This window comes from Alexandromys fortis, unplaced genomic scaffold (genome assembly GCF_014885135.2).
Source record: "Alexandromys fortis isolate MF-2015 unplaced genomic scaffold, M_Fortis_MF-2015_v1.1 scaffold_75, whole genome shotgun sequence".
NCBI lineage: Eukaryota > Metazoa > Chordata > Mammalia > Rodentia > Cricetidae > Alexandromys > Alexandromys fortis.
This window is the reverse complement of record NW_026067956.1, coordinates 1598789-1618829: the sequence shown is the minus strand read 5'-3', so window position 1 is coordinate 1618829 and position 20041 is coordinate 1598789. Positions and strand designations below refer to the sequence as shown.

Here is a 20041-nt window from a genome sequence, read left to right as displayed (position 1 = left end):
TTGTTGAGTTTAAGGTCAATCTGAGGCATACATCAAGTTCCAGGCTATTTTAGACATAGTGAGACTCCAGTCTCCAAAAACAAGGGTGGGGAAGAAAAAGAAAAGAAACATAAAAAGACAAAGAAAGCAGCAGGCAGGCAAGGGTGGGTGGGGAGGGCAAAGTCCCAAAGATAAAGCTCCTTTCCTAGGGCACAGCCACTCAGCAGAAACTCAGGCGACAGTTCTGTCATCTGGATCTCCTCCAGAGACTTTGCACTAAATCACAGAATCAATGTATGTGTGTGCTGGGGGGTGGAGGGGGCTTCAAAGAGAAACCTAAGTAATAAAGAAAACCAATCTTAATGTCTACTTATTAGATTGTAGAACTGTCAACCAAAACAGAAGAAATTTAAGTGAAACAGACTCCACCAAACTTTAGAAATTACTTGGGCTCAAGGCACTCTGCACTAGACGCTGAAGATGCACTTAATGAGCTAATAGGCCCTTTATCTTCTCTAATTTCTGAGATTCCCGGAATACTTTTATTCTGAGGCCTATTTTATATGAACTGGTGGTTACAGTTCATATTCCAGCACAAAAACATTCTTGACACAACACCACTATCTCCATTTGTATCTCTCTGTCTTGACTCCAAAGAACAGCTAGTGACTCCATTAGCTAAGAGGCAGAACTACGTTACCATCTGCAGTAGGGAAAGAGAAATGGCTACTGTGTCCTCAGGAGTTTGCACGCAAATCTAGCATTAAGAGAGCATGCTTTTTATATTCTGCTTATTCCTAAGAATGCAACTGGAGCTTCTGTCAACATGTAACCACCTACCTCACCAGCTTCTAGGCTATTAAACAGTTAAAAATAATGGCAGAGCCGGAGAGGAGGCCCAGCAGTTAAGTGCACTTACTGTTCTTGTAGAAGACCTGAGCTTGGTTCCTAACACTTACACGGAACAGCTGATAATCACTCGTAACTCCAGTTCTGAAGCCTCTGGCCTCCTTGGGCACTTGCACTCACTAGTGCATGCCCGCACATGTACATAATTAAAATAAAATAATTTTTAAGAAATTAATTAATAAATATGAAAACTTATGTTTAAATGGAAAATAATGTCAAAATACAATGTTCAAAGTAAAAATGGTAAAAAAGAAAAAACAAAAATCTCACAGGTCTGAAACCTCATTCCTCACTATATGATTACACTTGTTTACCTTGATGTCAAAGACATACACCATTTGAATAGTTTCCTAAGAATTTCTTTCACCTTGGGCTAGCAAGATGGCTCAGAGGGTAAAGTACTTGCCGTTAAGTCTGCGTTTGATCCCACATGGAAGATAGTACTACCTTCCACCAACCTGTCCTGACCTCCACACACAAGCCAAAGCAATTGAAGGACCGCCCCACACACAAAGGAATAAATGCCATTTAAACAAATTCTTTGAATTCTGAAAGCATTTGTCATCAGATCTGAGTCACAGTCCCAACCAGCTAACATTAGAGCCAAGAAGGATACTTACACCACTGGGAAGGAACTGAGCATACTTTACATGAGGCCGATCAGTGGCCTTTCCAGAGACGGCCAGCCTTATTTACCATTCTGTGGAATAAAGACAGAAATTGAGAAACAGTTATGTAACTCAGCATTGAGTAAAAAGTTTAATTATGCAACTTTGGAGTATTAGGAGTTAATATCTACTAAACTTTTTTTCCAAAATTATTTTGGAATTTTGAATTGGAGCAAAACTTAAAAAACAAGAAACACAGAAAAATGACATTAATAGCTTTCCAAATGATTTCCTTGGGGGAGAGCAATTAAAAAAAAAATCACCGAATTTAACTTGCTATCGCGAACCACCCACAGAAGTGGATCTAAACTTGCAATGATATGCACACACTCTAATGGCATTCAACAAACCCTTAACTGGAGCGTAAGCCTTGGCTCTCACCCATGCCAGGGCGGCACTCTCCCTCTGAGCTCCACTCCCCAGCTTCCAGCAGTCTTTTCCATGGTATCAGGCACTTAGGAAGACTCTTATAACACAGCTTAGCTGCAGGTGGGCTCTGGGGTAGACTGCTAAGTGTAATGCTTATCTTGCTGCTAGGTGAACTCAATTTTTCTGAGTCTCAACTATCACAAGTATACTGGAGAACGTTTTCAGTTTTTAAGAGGAAGTGATGAAGCACTTCAGAAGCTAGCACTGGTAGTAGCTATTACTACCAACTTAAAGAGAGATAAATATTCTTCTGACTCAGATGACTAACACAGCACACATGAGTGACAGAGTAAGGCTAGCAAATAAATATTCTGATTCAAATCAATATTCACTGTCTCTATCTCTCTCCCTCTCTTTCTCCCTCTCCTACATCTATCCATGGTTTAGGAATCAAAGACCAAAGACTAAATTTATCGGCATTTCAAACCTTAATCTGTAGATGGAAACAACTAATTCCATAAATTGCAAATTAAGATACAAATCAGAAGTCAATTAGTAAAAATGTTGACATGACTCACACTGAAATACCCGAAATACCCATCATCGTTTAATTACTTTAAGCAAGACCCAAGTGTCTACCTATGACCGACGCCTCTGGTGGATGCACAGTAAAGTCAGAAACTCTGTGCAGCCACATACTCTAAACTACAGTGTTAATGAAATTACTGCCATAGCTAACTTTCTTTCTGATTAAAAAACAAATACCTGTCTTTAAAATAAGTGTAAAAAGAGCTAGTTCCAGGACAGGCTCCAAAACCACAGAGAAACCCTGTCTCGAAAAACCAAAAAAAAAAAAAAAAAAAATGTAAAGTACAAAGAAAATCTACTTTTGGAAATACTGCTGACTGCATTTCTCAGCAAAAGTAACAAAATTTCTTCTTACTTTATATATAAAAATATAAACTCCAGGCAGAAAAAGATAATGGTAAACAATAACACAGCAACATATATAATGACAAAATTTAGAAGATGCTAGACCTTCTACACATTTTAACAAAGGCCAGAAACAGGTCTTCAATAGCTTGCTATAGCAAATAATAACAGTGCCCAAACAAAAACCGATCTGATAGCTCTCAGTATTTCTGCCCAGGGGTAAATACTATTAAGTTTCCTGTTGATTTTTTTAACTGTATATCTGACAAATTTTCTTTTTTAATTGCAAACTTAAAAAGGTCAGCAGGATATGCTGGAGGCTGAGGCTAGAGAAAATGAGTTAGAGACTAGCCTAGGCTATACCGTGGGCCAGCAAGATGGCTCAGCTGGTAAAGACATTTGCTGTGCTAGCTTGGTGAGCTGAGTTCAGTGCTCCAAACCCACAAAAAAGTAAAAGAGAACCAACACCAGAATGTAGTGCTCTGACCTTCACCTGCACTGTGACAGACAGAGGAGACTGCCACCCTCCCTTCACCATGCACCCATAGACACATAGTAATGAATAAACAAATAATAAAAACAACAACAAAACAAAAAACCTAAGCCAGAATGGTGGTATAGGACTTTAATCCTAGCACCCAGGAAGTAGAGACAGAGATCACAGCAAATTCAAGGCCAGCCTGGTTTACCCAAAAGTGCCAGGTCAGTTAAGAGCTGCATAGAGAGATCCTGTCTCAATAAAACAAAGAATGGGGCTGTGGAGGCAGCTCAGGGTAACGTGCTTGCCACATAAGCATGAAGAACAGCTGGATTCTCAGCACACATGTTAAAAATAAAACAACAAATTAATTAAAAGCAAAGCAAAAATAATTTGCCAATAAAAAGAAATAATTCATTAGTTAAAACCGGCCGGGCACAGAGGTGCTCTGGAGAAGTGGAGATGAGAGGACCTCTGGGGCCTGCTGGCCAGCTAGGCTAGCTAATCAGTGAGCTCCAGGTTCACTGAAGACCTGTCTTCAAAAAATAAGGGGAGAGCAAATGAGGAAGACACTTGACACTCACCTCTGGCCTTCACACCTGCTCACATACACACAAGCACACACAAACAAACATACAGAGACAGAGATGAAGAAAAAATTATGGAAATTTGCAAACACAGAATCTGGAACTAACTGTTTAATGCACCCAACACAGTTTGGACAGTTAACAAGCAGACACCACAGCACCCTCCCACCCTGGGCCTGGTGCAGGAGTTCCTTCTGTCTGTGTGTTGCTTTCATTGGATAAGTTTCTTTAAACTGCCTTTGCCTAGTTGAACTAGGTGGAACTTAGGTAGGCGGAGAAGACAAAACTGAATTCTGGGAGAAAGAAAACAGAGTGAGAGAACCGCCATGGATCCCCCAGAATCAGACATGCTGAATCTTTCCGGTAAGCCACAACCTCGTGATGATATACAGATTAATAGAAATGGGTTAAATCAAGATGTGAGAGTTAGCCAATAAGAGGCTAAAGACAGAGTTTAGGACAGAACCTGGGGCTCAAACATGTTAGGCGCCACTCCACCACAGCACAACCCCAGCCTGAATCAACTTTTTTGTTAAAGACAAAACAATTAAAAGCTTATGCTTTAGGACATTAATCAGAGGTGTTTCACTCACGTCAAGCATTTTTCCTTTGAATAGTTCCAGATAAATACTGCCTTCTATATTTAGCATCTGTCTGAGAGGCAGATGGTAACTGTGGGGTGAAGAATGGTTGGTGACATGTGAGAAGACAGATTCACACACACAGAAATTTAAAATGCACCACAGTTAGAATATTAGGGCTTGGGGGCTGGGGATTTAGCTCAGTGGTAGAGTGCTTGCCTACTAAGTGCAAGGCCTTCGGTTTGGTCCTCACCTCCAAAGGGTTAAAAAAAGAAGGAAGAAAGAAAAAGAGGGAGGAAGAGAAGGAGAAGACGACCAGATTGTCCAGAGTGGCTCATGCCATCCATCCCAGCCTGGGAAGACCTGCCTGAGTCACAACGTGAGTTCTGGACTAGCCTGAGACCCTGTGTGCCTTCTTACCACAACCACCAAAAAGATATAAAATACTAATACTAATTTCTCAAATAATTCCTCCAGGTAGTTTCAGACTATAAATTTAATGGCTATTCTCTCAGCCAGATTCACTGGGCGAAGGCTTTATGTGAACCAATTTATTGAAATTCACAATCACCTGAGGAACATTAAGGCACTAGCTGCCCAAGGTCAATCAGCTTTTCTTACGGGATTACAGGCTTCATCTTCAAACTGTAGGGTTAATGATGCCATTATCATTTCTGTATTGTTTCTCTGGAGCAAATACTTCAATGTGATGCACTGAGCATGTTCAGCATTCATGATTAAACAGGTGTATCACATACCACGGAGATTTTTTTACTCTGTAAGAATTATTACACACCCTACCTGTCAAGATCTTAGAGCCTTGCAGATACCCCTCCTGCTTCTACATTCCCAGTGCTGGGAAAACTTCGTGGAGAGATTTACTGATAAAGATCTTGCTTTTCTAGATTCTAAGGTTATTTCTTCTCACTTCAACTCACCTGGCTTGACAGACACTGACTACATTGCTGTCCTCCCCCCTCACACACACATACACACAACTTTTAAAATATCAGCATAACATTTGCAGCTTCCAAGCTGGGCATTATTATCTCATTTATCCTTGCAGGACCTTTTTTTCCCCCCAGTATGGTGGTAGAGCTTCCCTAAGGAGCATGGCTCCTCAGACCCAACACAAGACTTCTGAAGAGTAATGAGGGCAACGTTGAAGGCCATGTCAATAGAAGAGCAAATAGTTTGGAACTCACGGAATATGACCTGGCAGACAGCTTACTCACACTGGGTGAGGCTTGGAGAGGCAGAGCCCTAAGGACTAAATGTCCTGAGGACTTCATGCTGTTATTGAGCATATCGCTGTTTATTGCCCTCGAGGTCACCATGTCCCTCAAAATCTATGAGTTGTATGAAAACTCTAAGGGGATTTCTAATCCCTCACTAGGGACTAAGAAAACAGTGATTGACTTTTTCCAGGCATTGCTGCTGGAGCAGATTAATGATACATTGATTGTTAGTAAAGTTAGACTAAGATGTTTTTGTTAATGGCTTTGATGTAGAAAATCTTGGGGAACAATTTAAAGTTAAGAAAGGCACACTTTTAATAGTTGATCGAGGGATTCACTGAGGTCAAGGAACAAGAACAAAGGCAGCCCAGTTATTAGTAGCTGACGTGCCTTTCTAGCTAAAGATGGGTTGGTGATCAAAGGGGATGATAAATTCTTCTACCCATTTCTGCCCCCAGCTTCGATATAATAAAAAAGAACCTGCTGATAATTGGGTGTGCACCTTGAGAATTAAAAGTAGAAATAACTGATTGTTTTATATATACAAAGTTTAGATTTGTGATTATTTCAAATTTTTTATAATATTACTTTTAGAGATAAATAATAAAATGATTGATCCTTTCTTTGTAACAGCAAAATGCAGCCTCAGTTAGTAAAAGAACTAACTGAGAAAAACACCTTGCTTGCTTACACTCTGTTAATCTATAACAAGATGCTTAGACATGGTTTTATGTGGGTCTTTGGGAATAATTTATTTTTTACAAATTAATATTAAAATGTTTAATCATGTAAGGGAAATAAGAAACAAGCTGGTTTTTTCTTGTATTCATTATAATCATTCACTTGGAGAAAAATAGAATATAACCATATTGTAATTTTTATATTTTATATTTATTATTTTTTCAAATTTTGCTGGAGTACATAAGCTGTATGGGAAAAAAATAAGAAAGGAAAAAGGAAAGATGTAGAAGAAATACATCAGGGAAGGGATAAAAAGAAAACATCAGGAAAGATATAGAAGGAGAAGAGCAGGGAAGAAGGAAACACCAGGGTAGAAACCAGAGAAAGAACAGAGTAGAACAAGCAACAGAAAGAAAAATAAAACGAAGAACTAAGCTTTGGCCCTCAGAAAAGTCTCCTCTGTGTGTGTATGCAGCTGTATGTAGAAGAAAAACATTAGGAGAGAGGTAAGGGAAAAATAAAAGAGACCCTGACATGCTGGTGAGGTATCTTTGTGTGTGAAACAGTTGTGTGATTAGCCGCTGACTCTGCAGCTCCTCTTCAGGTCCTGACTTGCTGAGAGAACCAGGTTCCCATGTCCTAGAAACTCACTTTAGATACTGTGCACACCATGAGTCTTTTTGTGTATTTTTTAGATAATGTATAGTTTGTTTGCACAGTCATTGAGCAAATACCCAGGGTACAATTACACTTTTTTCAGCTTTCTTCTCTAAACTCCATTTTTATTTTAAAAAGCAAAACAATCACATATTTGCTTTTTTTCTAATCGCATACCAAGTACATATAACTACCTCTTCTTTGTGTCACTATTGCCTAGTAGCTACACCTGCTCTTAAAGCAGTATTTGGAACATAAAAGGCACATATTTATTAACAGAAAGAAGAAAGGAAAGCATCCTCATCTATATGACTCCTGGCACAGAGTCCCTAGGCCACCGTAACTCATGATAATCCCCAGTTGTATCGATACACACAATCAGAAGAGTCCCAGAATTGCCACATGCCTGTCACAATCTCTATGACAGTCTAATACTACAGAGATTATTGGTCTTGATTACCTTAAAACGTGGCTAGTTTGGTCATTAGAAATTACACTGCATGCTTTATAATTTGCATAGCATGTATCTGGAAACTCAACTATGCTGTGACTTCAAGGAACATTTACCTCTAGTCAGAGTTGAGCCTGCACCTCTCCCTGGACATATAGAGCTAAATATTGACAGAATCCATCAGCACCTTCACAACATCATCACCAGAGAGGTCACTTCTTTGTGACTTCATTGTTTCTAAAAGATCTGTAGCTATATGCTCTGTTTTGTTGTCAGGTACACATATATTCAAAATCCATGTATGGAGCAGCTACTGTCTATAATAAACATTCAAGTCCCTTCTATGGAGATCTCAGGGCGTCTCAATTCCACGGGCTTGGTACTGTTAAGATACACATGACCCCATTCCATTCTTACTGAATTACTGTAAAAGTTGGTGATAGCATGCAGAATATTCTCTTCCATGTCAGGCTAGAGCAGCTGTGCATCAGAAACGCATGAACACCTTTTACAGGAGAAAATCCCAGTTAACCTAGGACCCACTGAGCTCAAAGTTGAGGTAGGAGGGGGGTCCAAGATCTTTTTTTTTTTTTTGAGAAGGTTTCTCCATGTAACAACTCTAGCTGTCCCGGAACTCATTTTGTAGACCATGTAGACTAGGTTGTCCTCAAACTCACAGATATCCGCCTGCCTCTGCCCCCCTAATTCTGAAACTAAAGGTGTGTGCCACCACGCCCAGTCGAGCCCAGGATTTTTAAACTGTCCCCTTACTTGGAAACAATGGTTTAAAAGACAATGAAAACTATATAGTAACCCAATGTCATGTACCTTAGGTGACATATAATGTTGCCTGGGTATAAAGGAAAGTTGAGCCTAGTATTATCAAAAATACCTCTCAAGGGTCTGATGATGTAGTTTAGTCATCGTGTGTTTACCTAGCATGCTCAAGGTCCTGGATTCAAATATGAGCACTAAAATGCATGATACATAGGTGTGTGTGTGTGTATGCTACAATATCAATAATTCCAAGCTGAATACTTAACAAAACTCATCATTAAAGGCAAATTTGATAGCACATAAGATACAAACATTTCAAAGAAATGCATATCAGATATTGGACCAGATGCCTTAAATTATCCCAAACTAGTCTCTAACCTCTACTTCCCATCTTTCATAGTAAATATCTGCTCTAGCCAATCAGCTCTTCTGGTCCTTCTGAAATACAGCAGCTCCCTGCCAACCAGAATGACAGCCAATGCCCGTTACAGTGCTCTTCTATCTGCTGTTACAGCGTGTGACATGTAACCCTCTTCTACACTAAAACAGGAGCTTAACAGCAAGGTCTGTTTCCTATCCGTTGTTGCAGGCTCATTCCTTAACTGTGTGCTGACTTGATGAGCAGTAAACAAACCTTTGTTTAGTGCAGACATGAAAGGAATACCTATTTTCTTTCTTTTGGGGGGAGGGTGGGATGTTTCAAGATAGGGTTTCTCTGTGCAGCCTTGGCTGTCCTGAAACTCAACTCTGTAGACCAGGCTCACCTCCAACTCACAGAGATCCACCTGCTGGGATTAAAGGCATGCACCACCACTGTCCAGTAAAAATACCTATTTTCAACTCTCATTCACATAAGATAGTCTTAAATTTCGAACTTGGAAAGCACAAAGACTCTAATACTAAAATTTAAAATATGTAACTGACCATTTTTCAGGCAATTAAAAGCATGTATTAACTATACATTATAGAAATAAATGAGTTTTGTTCTTGAAAGATGAACAGTGTATGTTCCCAAGACCAGCGATTTATAATCCACATCTACCCTACACTTAGAATCAAACTATGTTAAGATCAGAGGCCCCTGGGGTAGCTAGAACACTAAACTAGAATTTAGAAACAAAACAGCTTCATGCCGTTTAAGCCGTAACTGTCCCCGGAGTTCCCTACAATAGAAAAACTGAAAACCATGAGGGCAGAATCCCTCCATTGTGATCGGTAACTTTACAAGTGACTGATCTTTGAAAAGAGACTCTCCTCTGACCTAAAACAGAATCTATTTCTGCTTGGCATACATGTGGAATATTCCAAGAGGACAATATAATAGTTTATTTGGGGAATCAATCCCTACCTATTGCTCACTCACTCATTTGAAGCCTTCACAGGCAGAATAAAGTGACAATTACCAGAGCAAAGCTTATCACTCTGGACAACTGGAAGATTCAAATGTCCCCTTCTTTTTGCACTCCCCTCAATCCAGCAGTTTCCTAATGCTTAATCACAGAAATAATTACAAAATTAAAGAAAGTGAATTCATTAAGCTACAATAGGGTAAATTACAACATCTTGGCTAACTGATGCTAATGAGAAGACCATATTTTCCAATCACCTCAGTTTATAATGAAAACAAAAAAAATCTGATAAAGTACACACAGAGCCTTCCTAGATGAGCCCCAGCATCCATCGGCATTGGTGAGTATAGAAGGCAGAGAACCAGGGAACTGAGCTCTCCACATACTGCAAGGGAAAAGATGAGCTAGCCAGGCGGGATAGCACACGCCTGGAACTGCGGTATTCAGAAGGCTGAGACAAGAGTCAAGAATTCAGGACCAGCCTAGGCAATACAAGCCCCCGTTTAAAAACAGAAAAAGAGAAAGGGAAGAAAAAGCTTGGCAAAGATAACTTGAAATAAAGAATCACAATAACTACAAAATTAGGAGTGTTACTGAGAGCTGCCCCAAGCTTTATCCCATTCATAGCCCAGCACCCCATAGAGGGCTGACTCTACTTCCTACAGAGTTAGTAATCAGCTTCCACGTTTATGTAGCTGAGATGGGGAGTGTCTTAGTTACTTTTCTATAGATGTGAAGGAACTCCATCATCAAGGCAACTTATAAAAGAAAGCATTTAATTTGGGGTTCACCACTCCAGAGGGTAATAGAGTCCATGACCATCATGTTGGGAAGCACAGCAGCGGACAGGCAGGCATGGCACTGGAGTTGTACATGTTGAACCACAATGGCTAGGCAGAGAGAGGGGCTAACTGGGCCTGTCATGAACTTTTGAAACCTCAAAGTGACACACTTCCTCCAACAAAGTCAATCCTCCTAATCCTTCCCAAACAGTTTCACTAACTGGAGATCAAGCATTCAAATATTTGAGTCTCTGGGCTATTCTCATTCAACCACCACAGGGGTTTTTCTAAATACCCATTTTTTTAAAAAAAGAGTTCAGAGCTAAGTATCCCTACTTTCTATGTTCCTCCATGACCTTCAATCCCAAAAGGAGCATATATTTATTTCAAAATAGTAACAATTTATCTTGTCTTTATCTGCTATAGTTTACATGGATTACAGACCCTTACTCTGAATTATTTCCTTCAGTTATCTATTGATAAAATCAAGGAGCCCAGAATTTTAAAACAAGTATAAGCTAACACCATACAAATATAGTGTTTTTGTTTATTGTATGCAACTAGATACAACACCAGCTCTCAAAAAATCTTTGTGCTATAAATTATAGATGGAAAGAGTTCTTTAGAGATTTGTTTTTATTGTTTTCACTTATATGTATGGGTGTGCCTGTCTGTGAGTACCTAAAAAGTCCAGAAGGGGGCTTTAGATTCCCTGGGACCTGGACTTAATGGAGGTTGTAAGACCCCTAATGTGGGCGCTAAGAACCACACTATGGTCCTCTTGACTGAGCAGCTAAGTGTTCCTCACCACTGTGCCATCATCTCTCTAACTCCACAAGAACTCTTTCATCCTCGGGATAATTTCCAGATTCAAATCGATGTTAAATTCTTTACATTATTTCTAACCAGCACAATAAATATGCTAAATATGTACCCCGGTCTTTATTACTTATTTGTGTTTATCTATAAATAAAAATGTGAAAATACCTATTTTATACAATGCTTAAAAATATCTACCAGGTCTACACAACACTGACCCTGTCAACAGCCAAGTATGGATCAGGAAGGATCTCATGGGGCCCTAACCATCCTTACTAAACTACTAAATACTGATGGATTCTGAGGGAGGAGCAGTCATTGTTTTCAGTTGTGACCCAAAGGTGAGCCCACCAGGCTCCACTGGATAGTTCTGCCCTTGGACACACAGACATCGTGGTTAAAGTCAGTGCTCACAAAATAAAAGGACATGAATGTGGGACAGGATCTTGTAAGGAGAAGAAGGGGGAGATAAGAGAGTAAGCAGAGGTATAATCATCACAGAAGAGATTTTAAAACAAAAGAGAAAACAAAGTATCTTCCAAGAGGCAGCTGTGACTCACAACAGTATCTCAGCCTCCTGGCTGGGGTAGGAGGATACTATGAATCCTAGGCTACCTAGGGCTACAAAACCAGTCTTTCAAAAAGAAGGAAATGAATCTAAAATAAGTATATTCTGTGGATTTTGGATGATGGTGTTACAAAATTTTAAACATAAGTGAATTTACCTTAAGTAGATGAATTATATCTTACTAAATTTACTTCAAAAAGTGGACTAGACACTGGGTGTGGCAGCGCATGCCTTTAATCCCAGCACTTGGTTAGGCAGAGAGACAGGTGGATCTCTGTGAGTTCCAGGCCAGCTTGGTCTAGAAAGCAAGTTCCAGGACAGCAAAAGATACACAGAAAAACCCTGTCTCAAAAACTGGGAGAAAAGAGCGAGAGAGACTAGAAAACCCTCTGTGAAAGACTGTGAAAATGCTTCATTTTACACTCATATGAACTGGTGGTAGACTCACAAATACTGCTTTTAAGAGAATAATGATGGGTCATTATTTTAAACTGAAATTCGCAGCTGGGAAAGCTTACTCTTTATATGATGAACTGCACATACCACACATTGCTAAACCAAATGTTGCCAATTATACTTCATTGCAGGGTCTTCCAATGCTACTGTTCCATTTAAGACCTTCTCTTCTCTTGTATTAATGCAGCTAAATAACTACTTTCTCGATTTTGTCTTATATTTTTTTCTTGTGCATAATTACAACCACCACAAAACACAAATCTAAGGACCAAGATAGGGCCAAAGAACTTCTGCACCCACAAAAGCTGGCTTCCTTCAAACTAAATTGTGACAAATATTTTTTTGAACATGCAAGTGTGAGTACAGGAGAGGCCAGTTATTGGCTGTGGGTGTCTTCCTCAATCGCTCTCGTCCTTATCGTTTTGAGGCAGTCTCTCACTGATTAGGACTGACTGGCTAGCCAGCAAGCTCTAGGGGTAGTCTCTCTCCACCTTCTCAGGGCTGGAATTAGGTGTGCACCACCATTCCTGAATGTCCATGTGCGTGCTGGGAATCCAACTCAGATCCTCATGCTTGAGTGGCAAGCACTTTACCAACTGAGCCACTTTCCTGGGCTCCTAAATTCTCAACAATTTTTTCTTTGGGGGTATAGTTGAGTCAATCCTGTGGATGCACACTGTTTAACCTACACAGTATCTACAATTTTGAGACTACATATATATCAGTGCTTTGGGTTTTGATATAAACAAGATCTTCTGCACCTGTCCCCACAGGCAAGTAACAGCATCCCTCAGCATCTCCAGATACCACATACCTACCACTGTAGACCACTGACTGAGCTTAGCTAACACTCTGATTTGTTGCAGGAAAGGAAACTAATGCTTTATATTGTCCTGTCCCTAGAAAAACGCTGCCATACCAAACACACTGGCCTTTCATGTGAGTTATTTTAGTTAAAAACACTCTGAAGGCAGCACTTCAAGAAGGGCACTTTCATGAAAGCAGGAGATAGAACTCCCGTGAGAAAGGTGCCCTCCCTGTACCAGAGGAAGGAAGACATTCTTATCAGGAGTCCAGGATGGAAGAAATCTACATAAACAAACCCTGTTCAACTAACCTTATCTGCTTAGTCACTCTCCCAAGATTAACCCGACTGAAAGCTCTGTAATTGTCTAAACCAGCTTTGATACTAATTGTTTCTTGGGGCCCTCATTCTTCTTGGGAGGGTTCCCATGGAAAACAAATTATCAAATAAAATTTGTGTGCTTTTTCTCTAAATAAATATGTTAGTTTAGTTCTAAATGTTTGAAGCAGAACTGAGGAGATATTTCTCTCTCCTACACTGTGAAAGAAAGCCTTTTTTTTTTCTCTTTTCTCATATCCCTGGTTTATTTTCTGTTGCCTAGGCATTGCTAGAACAGTCATCAAACAAAATCCAATGGTGACAAAGCTAGTTCACCTAAAAGACAGCCCAGAGTACACACCAGGGTCTAGGAATATACAATGGTAACAACAAATAACCCCTTCAGAGTTATTAAAAAAAAAAAAAGGCGGTGGGACCAAAATGATAATGCTGATAACCTTCCACCGAGCAATTGCAGTTCTGGAGATTAATCCAGGAACACACAGTCATACAGGGCAAAGTGACTTCAGTTAAGGTTATTCCTTGCAGCACTATTTATAAGAATAAAAGATCAGAAATAATCTACATTGGTACCATATGGTGGCTAGAGAAACAACTTACAGGATAACCATACAATACAGCCATAAAAATTAAAGTCCTTACATGCCATTATGAAATAGATTTCAATTGAAAAGAACAAGAAAGGACAAAGTATTTTTGTCAGTTGCAGAGGCAGAAGAGGTAAGGAAAATTGCTCATACATGGCCTTGTTTCTATACACACATCAAATAATTGTAGAAATGTTTAGAAGAAACCAGTAATCCTATGTTTCTTAGGGAGGAGAACTGAGAGATAGAAGTAGTAAAGTGTCACGTCCACCATCGACCAGCAAGGAAAACGCAACACCCGGAGCTCTTCTTGCAGCAGTTTTCAGGACTTTATTCACAGCCATCTATCTCCTTCTCCTTCTCTTTCTCTCTCTCCTCTCCTTCCTCTCTCCTCTTTCTGGGCAAACCCTCTCCCAGCCCTTAAGTAGGCATGGGCTGCCAACCCCAAACTGCCATGTGGGCACTGCCCATAGGTTCACGCATATGCAGGCAGCTGATAATCATTGCTTGGTCATAGCATAGGTCAGGCCTTAGCCATCTCAGGAGTTGATTATACATCTCCATCAGGTGTGACACCACGCAGCTCGCTACAGTAAAGAGACCTCAACAGTCTACCTTTAGGTACCTTTTGAATTTTCCAATTGAAAATGGATGAATACCTGTTAAAGGATTTTTTAAGCAAATGTCACAAGCTGGCAGAGCTCATTCCAAGTATTAGTAAGAATTTCCCATTGGAGGCAGCTCAGAGATAGAACGCATTCCTAGCATTCACCAGGTCCTAGGTTCAAGCCTCAGTACTTCCAAGACAACAAAATTCAGAAAGTGTGGGACAGTAACACCCCCTTCACATCTACGGCATGTTGCCTTGGAGTTCACAGCACTGATTCAACAGGAACCTAGGGGTGGAGAAAGGAGCAGGAAACAAGACAATGAGAGAAATAGCATTCTTTGCCATATGTTTCTTTGAACTGCTTGTGAGCTCTGAAGAAGTAAAGGGTAGATCCAAAAGATAAAGGATCTTTTCAAGACAGGCAGACCAAAAATGAGCAGGAAGAGGGGCTCTCTAACTCCAGCCAGGCTCCTGATGCTGCTGAAGGCTGAAGCTCTGAACATACATTCCGGGCATGGCATGGCTGTCCCTCATAGGAGACTCAAGTGCAGTGACTGTGATGAGGTAACACACAGGAGCAGCCTAACGAAGGCTTTGAGAAAAAACAAAAAAAAAAAAACACTTCATGGTCAGGCATGCAGATGGTGTTTGCACTAAAACCACAACATGTGCTAGACCATAGAAAAGAAAAGAAAGCAAAGACCATCCCTGGGTAATTTGGACTCATATGTGAAGATGAACAATACTGTCTTACACAAAGGCAGGAAGAGGAGTTTCTAAGATTAGAAAGGAGTCACTTCAGAGGCTCTGGAGATGAAATTCCATGTTGATATAAAACCGTGGCTTAACAGAAGTGAAAACAGCACAACTCAATTATAATACCCCCTTTCTCTTCTACCTACTTCAGGAGCTATGTAGTATAATTTTGTGTTTGACACTTACTTCTGTACCTTTCAAAGTACCTTCCGGCTTTTCATTTTGTGTTTAAATGCCCCACTGTAGGTAAGGTGAGTTTAACGAACACTAAAATAACATGTCACTAGAGACATTTTACCCAACCTCTACTTCTGCACATACCAGCTTCTGTTTTCACTGAGAATACCTCTAACTGCCCATTTACCTTCATTTCATTAAAGGCAAGGTAGCTGTCATCTGTCTCAAATTATTAGCAGAGTTCCTATGTCACTAGAATCCCATCAATTTCCCATATTCCAGACAACAGACTTTGACGTCGATTCTTCTTTGCGGTGGTTGAGAAATGAGGAGTGGTGTTGAAATGGGACTATGTACAAATCAATCTGCCTCAGCTGTCTTTCTCTGCAGAACAGAGAAAACGATGTCCACACCTCTAACCCAATAGGACAAGCACTGAGCTAAACAAAACTTTACAAGCTACCAGAAGACTTCTGTCCCTTAGGACAGTGTGGGAACGACAGTCTAGAAACAAATACCATATACAAGGGCTACAGCAAAAGAAAGTATTTACACTCCTGAAGCAGCAAGGGTATCTATCATTTCACTCTCTCTTCATGTCTTTATAGAGTGGCTGCTTTGGTAATTCAATGCACTAATAAAACCTAGGCCACAGGTCACCAGCTTGGCGAATTCCTTTATTCCCTAAAGGGATAGACCTCCCCGAATGAGTTAATCTGAAGCTTGTGAATGGAGTTAGCAGTTCCCTAACTGCTTAGTTTTGTGAACCGTCTAGGCGAACTAGGGAGCAATTGGTAAAATAAAGCAGGAGCCACTAAGACTTGAACATGCCTACATGACACAGGGGCCTTATCAAAATAAACACCCTTTCTCAGCTGTGGGTGGTCAGAATCCACTACACTGTGATCTCTATGTCAACTCCTGTTCTTCCTCAAGTCTCTTGCAGTTCGCTTGTCCTCTCCTGCAGTGGTGGCTGTTCTGCACAAGATGCCCCCCCTTGTCTAGCCTTGACAGTTCCTTTCTTTATGTGATACCTAGCCCTCAGACCTGGACTTCATCCTTTCCTGTCAATCTGACAAGGTCAACACTCCACATTCTAAGTTCTCATACAGTATTCACTGAAGTGCAGCTTTGCTTTTGGATGGTTATTTATAATGATCCTTGCTACACTGAAGCTTCAGGAAGGTAGAAAACATGTATGGCCCTGTTCCTCTTGGTCAAGATAGTTCCTGGAACATGGTTGTTACATAATGAATAGTGAGTAAGTAGAAGAATAATGATCTGCAAATACCATTTCAATAACATTGAACCAGGAGTTCTGGATCGTTGGATTCTATCTCGGTCTTGTTATTCTGCTTGTAATTTTCCTATGTTTAAGTAGCTGTAAAACTAACTTACCTATGTTGTGGGGCATTTGAACATCAAATGAAAACCTGAAGGTATTTGAAAAATGTAGAGGCAAATATCAAGCATTAAAAAAAAAATAAAAAGTAAAAAGCAAAAAATCATACTACACAGCTATTGAGACAAGGGGAAGAAAAAGGTGTAACGAGTTGTGCTGTTTTCACTTCTGTTAAGTCACAGTTCAAGATCAATATGGAGTTTCATCTCCAGAGCTGTTGTTTGTAACTTTGTGGTTCACTGATGTATCAAAGAAGAAAAGATTCTTGGGCTGGAGAGAAGACTTAACAGATAGGAGTACTTGCTTTTATTGCAGAGGACCCAGGTTGAGTTTCCAGCACCCACTTGGCAGCTCACACTATTTACTGCGGCTCCAGTTCCAGAGGATATAACTCTCTTCTGACCGCCAAAGGCAGCAGTCATGCATGTGCACACACATGGATGAAAGCAAACATTCACACAGACTGAAATAAATCTATAATGTACAAAGTTTAAACTTGTGATGCATGGCTGATTCTGTTATATAACTCTCAGATACTTAAAATAATCATTTTTCTCTATGCCAAAGACAAGTGGGTTTATGAAGCCTCAGGGTTCTCATCTGACATGAAATTATTCTCTTTGTAGCTCAAAATGCCTAATAATTTCTTGAGAACCACGTAACTATCTTTCATTTCTCATAGTGGACCCTTGCTTTGTAGATTGGTAAAATTCTATTAAAACTTAAAAAGAGGGGAGGCTGGAGAGATGGCTCAGTGGTTAAGAGCATTGCCTGCTCTTCCAAGGGTTTTGAGTTCAGTTCCCAGCGGCCACAAGGTGGCTCACAATCATTTGTAATGATGTCTGGTGCCCTCTTCTGGTCTGCAGACATACACACAAACAGAATATTGTATACATAATAAATAAATAAATAAATATAAAAACTTAAAAAGAGGAAGTTTTCAGGCAAAAAGAGCACTAATGATTGTTTAGTTTGTTGTTCTGGTTCAATTACATAACATACAGCATATCCTTAAAATGTCATTATATTAACCCTTCACAGTAACAATGACTATCATTTACTGTGTCTGCATTCTGATTGCTCATAAAACTAACACTGGTAACAGGAACCAGTTAGACATAAACTACAGAGCGCATGCGACAATAGTATGATTGCATTTTCCTTAAAGAGAGCATGAAAAGAATTTGGCTATACCCACTTTTGACTTTCACAGTCATCAAGAATCAGAAGATTAAATTGGAATTTATACTTCTACTGAAAGAGTAAAAAATATTTTAGACTTTTCTTAAGACATAATTCGTTTGTTTTCTGGAAAAGGGACACTATTAAGGATTAAGCACATATGAATGACAATCAACTAATGAGAATACACCAACAGCCATAACACGGTGTATACTATTAGTGTCTGTGTCTCCACTTGGCTGTCAATGTTAGTATTTCCATCGCACAAAAAAGAAAACTGAGGCTTGAAAGACAAAACAAAACCCTTCAGTAATTTAACAGTGTGTTTCACCAGTGTCGGAGTTAGAATTGCATACAAGAGGCTCTTGAGTTAAGCTCAGCACTGACCTTTCTACACTCCACTGGAGGACACATCACAAAATCAGGCTAGAAATCACAGCTATCTGAACACACATCCATTTGTAATATGACCTTGCTGCTGCTATTCAATCATGCTTTTAGAAGAAGAGGCTTTGATTAAATAAAACTTATCAATTCTTTTTATTGTTCAGCTTTTTGGTTTCACAGTGAATTCTCCCAAGCATTTAAGTTAGAAGTAATGGCAATTCATATAAGCTATTTCAGAAAACAGAAGGCAAGCAAGCATTTTTTCAACTCAACAGACAGGGCTAGTATCACTGTAACACCAAGTCAAATATATTAAGGGCAAAGCAATCCATGTGTTAGTATCCCTTGGGAACATGTACAGAGAGCCTTAATAAAATATTAGGAAATGATAAACTGACATGCTGAGCCCAGTGATACAAAAGGTCCCTGCAATCCTGACTAATACAATGAGTATAAGATGGTTTAACATTCCAAACCCCTCAGTGTAGTTTACCATATTAACAAGCTAACTATGACCATTTCAATAAACACAGGAAATTTCAACTCATGATTTAAAGACAATGACAAAGCTCAGCAAAATATGCATCAAAAAAAACTTCTTCAAAATAATGATTTACCAAATACCTAAAATTTGATCACAATCATGATGGAAGACTGAACGTTTTCGTGTGTGGTTGGAGCCAGGTGCTTTCTACAAGGGCAGCGCCTGCTAGAGCTCCTGGGCGGGGCAGTGAGGAGGAAAGTACAGGACTTAGGAACCAGAGCTCAACAGCAGTTCTCAAGGGTAGTCGCGGTAGTTTTCCACTGTAACTCGAATAATGTCACACCCCCACTTAAAGTCCCACCTATAGTGGGCTCCACTACACACAGAACACATTTAATCCCTTACTGTGTTATGCATACACTGCCTTATAGATTTGGCCTCTTCTTTGCTCACTCTGCCCTGGGCCCAGGCAGATTGTTTATCAAGGTCATTACTGTTTCTGAGACAGATAGTGTGCACAATCTACCTAAAACGTGCTTTTCACGCTTTTCACGCCTGGTTCTTTCTTGTTATTCAGGTGCTAAGCTAAGCGTTACCCATTTGAAATGGTCTACTAAATAATTCTTTACCTTATTATACTAATTACTGACATCACATTGTAGCTTCTTGGGCTGAAGAGTTGGCTCAGCAGTTGAGGGCCAGTACTACTCACATAGAGCACCGGAGTTCGATTCCAGCACCTATCAGGGGGCTCACAATGACCTGTAACTCCAGCTCCAGAAGCTCTGACTCCCTAGCTTCTGGGGGTACCTCCATTCATGGTCACATAACCATTGACAGACATACCCACACACAAGTTTACAGAATTTAAAAATAAACTCAATTTTTAAATGTAGCTTCTTGTGTTCTAGGGCATTTTATTTTTTTAATTTATTTATTTCTTTATTAATTAAAGATTTCTGTCTCTTCCCCACCGCCGCCTCCCCTTTCCCTCCCCCTCCCCCAATCAAGTCCCCCTCCCTCGTCAGCC

The 20041-nt window shown here is 40.0% G+C and overlaps 1 protein-coding gene across 15 annotated transcripts in view; it reads right to left on the bottom strand.

Annotated features, from left to right (window-relative positions):
- Hmbox1 (homeobox containing 1) overlaps positions 1–20041 on the bottom strand; it is a 144412-nt gene that overhangs the window by 88461 nt on the left and 35910 nt on the right. For all 15 annotated transcript variants that reach the window (XR_007593596.1, XR_007593597.1, XM_050152298.1 and 12 more), the window contains exon 2: positions 1509–1588. Coding sequence is in view for 13 of the 15 variants with exons in the window: in XM_050152298.1 (XP_050008255.1) it covers positions 1509–1531 (23 nt within the window). In the remaining 2 variants the exon portion in view is untranslated. The remainder of the gene's footprint in view (positions 1–1508; positions 1589–20041) is intronic.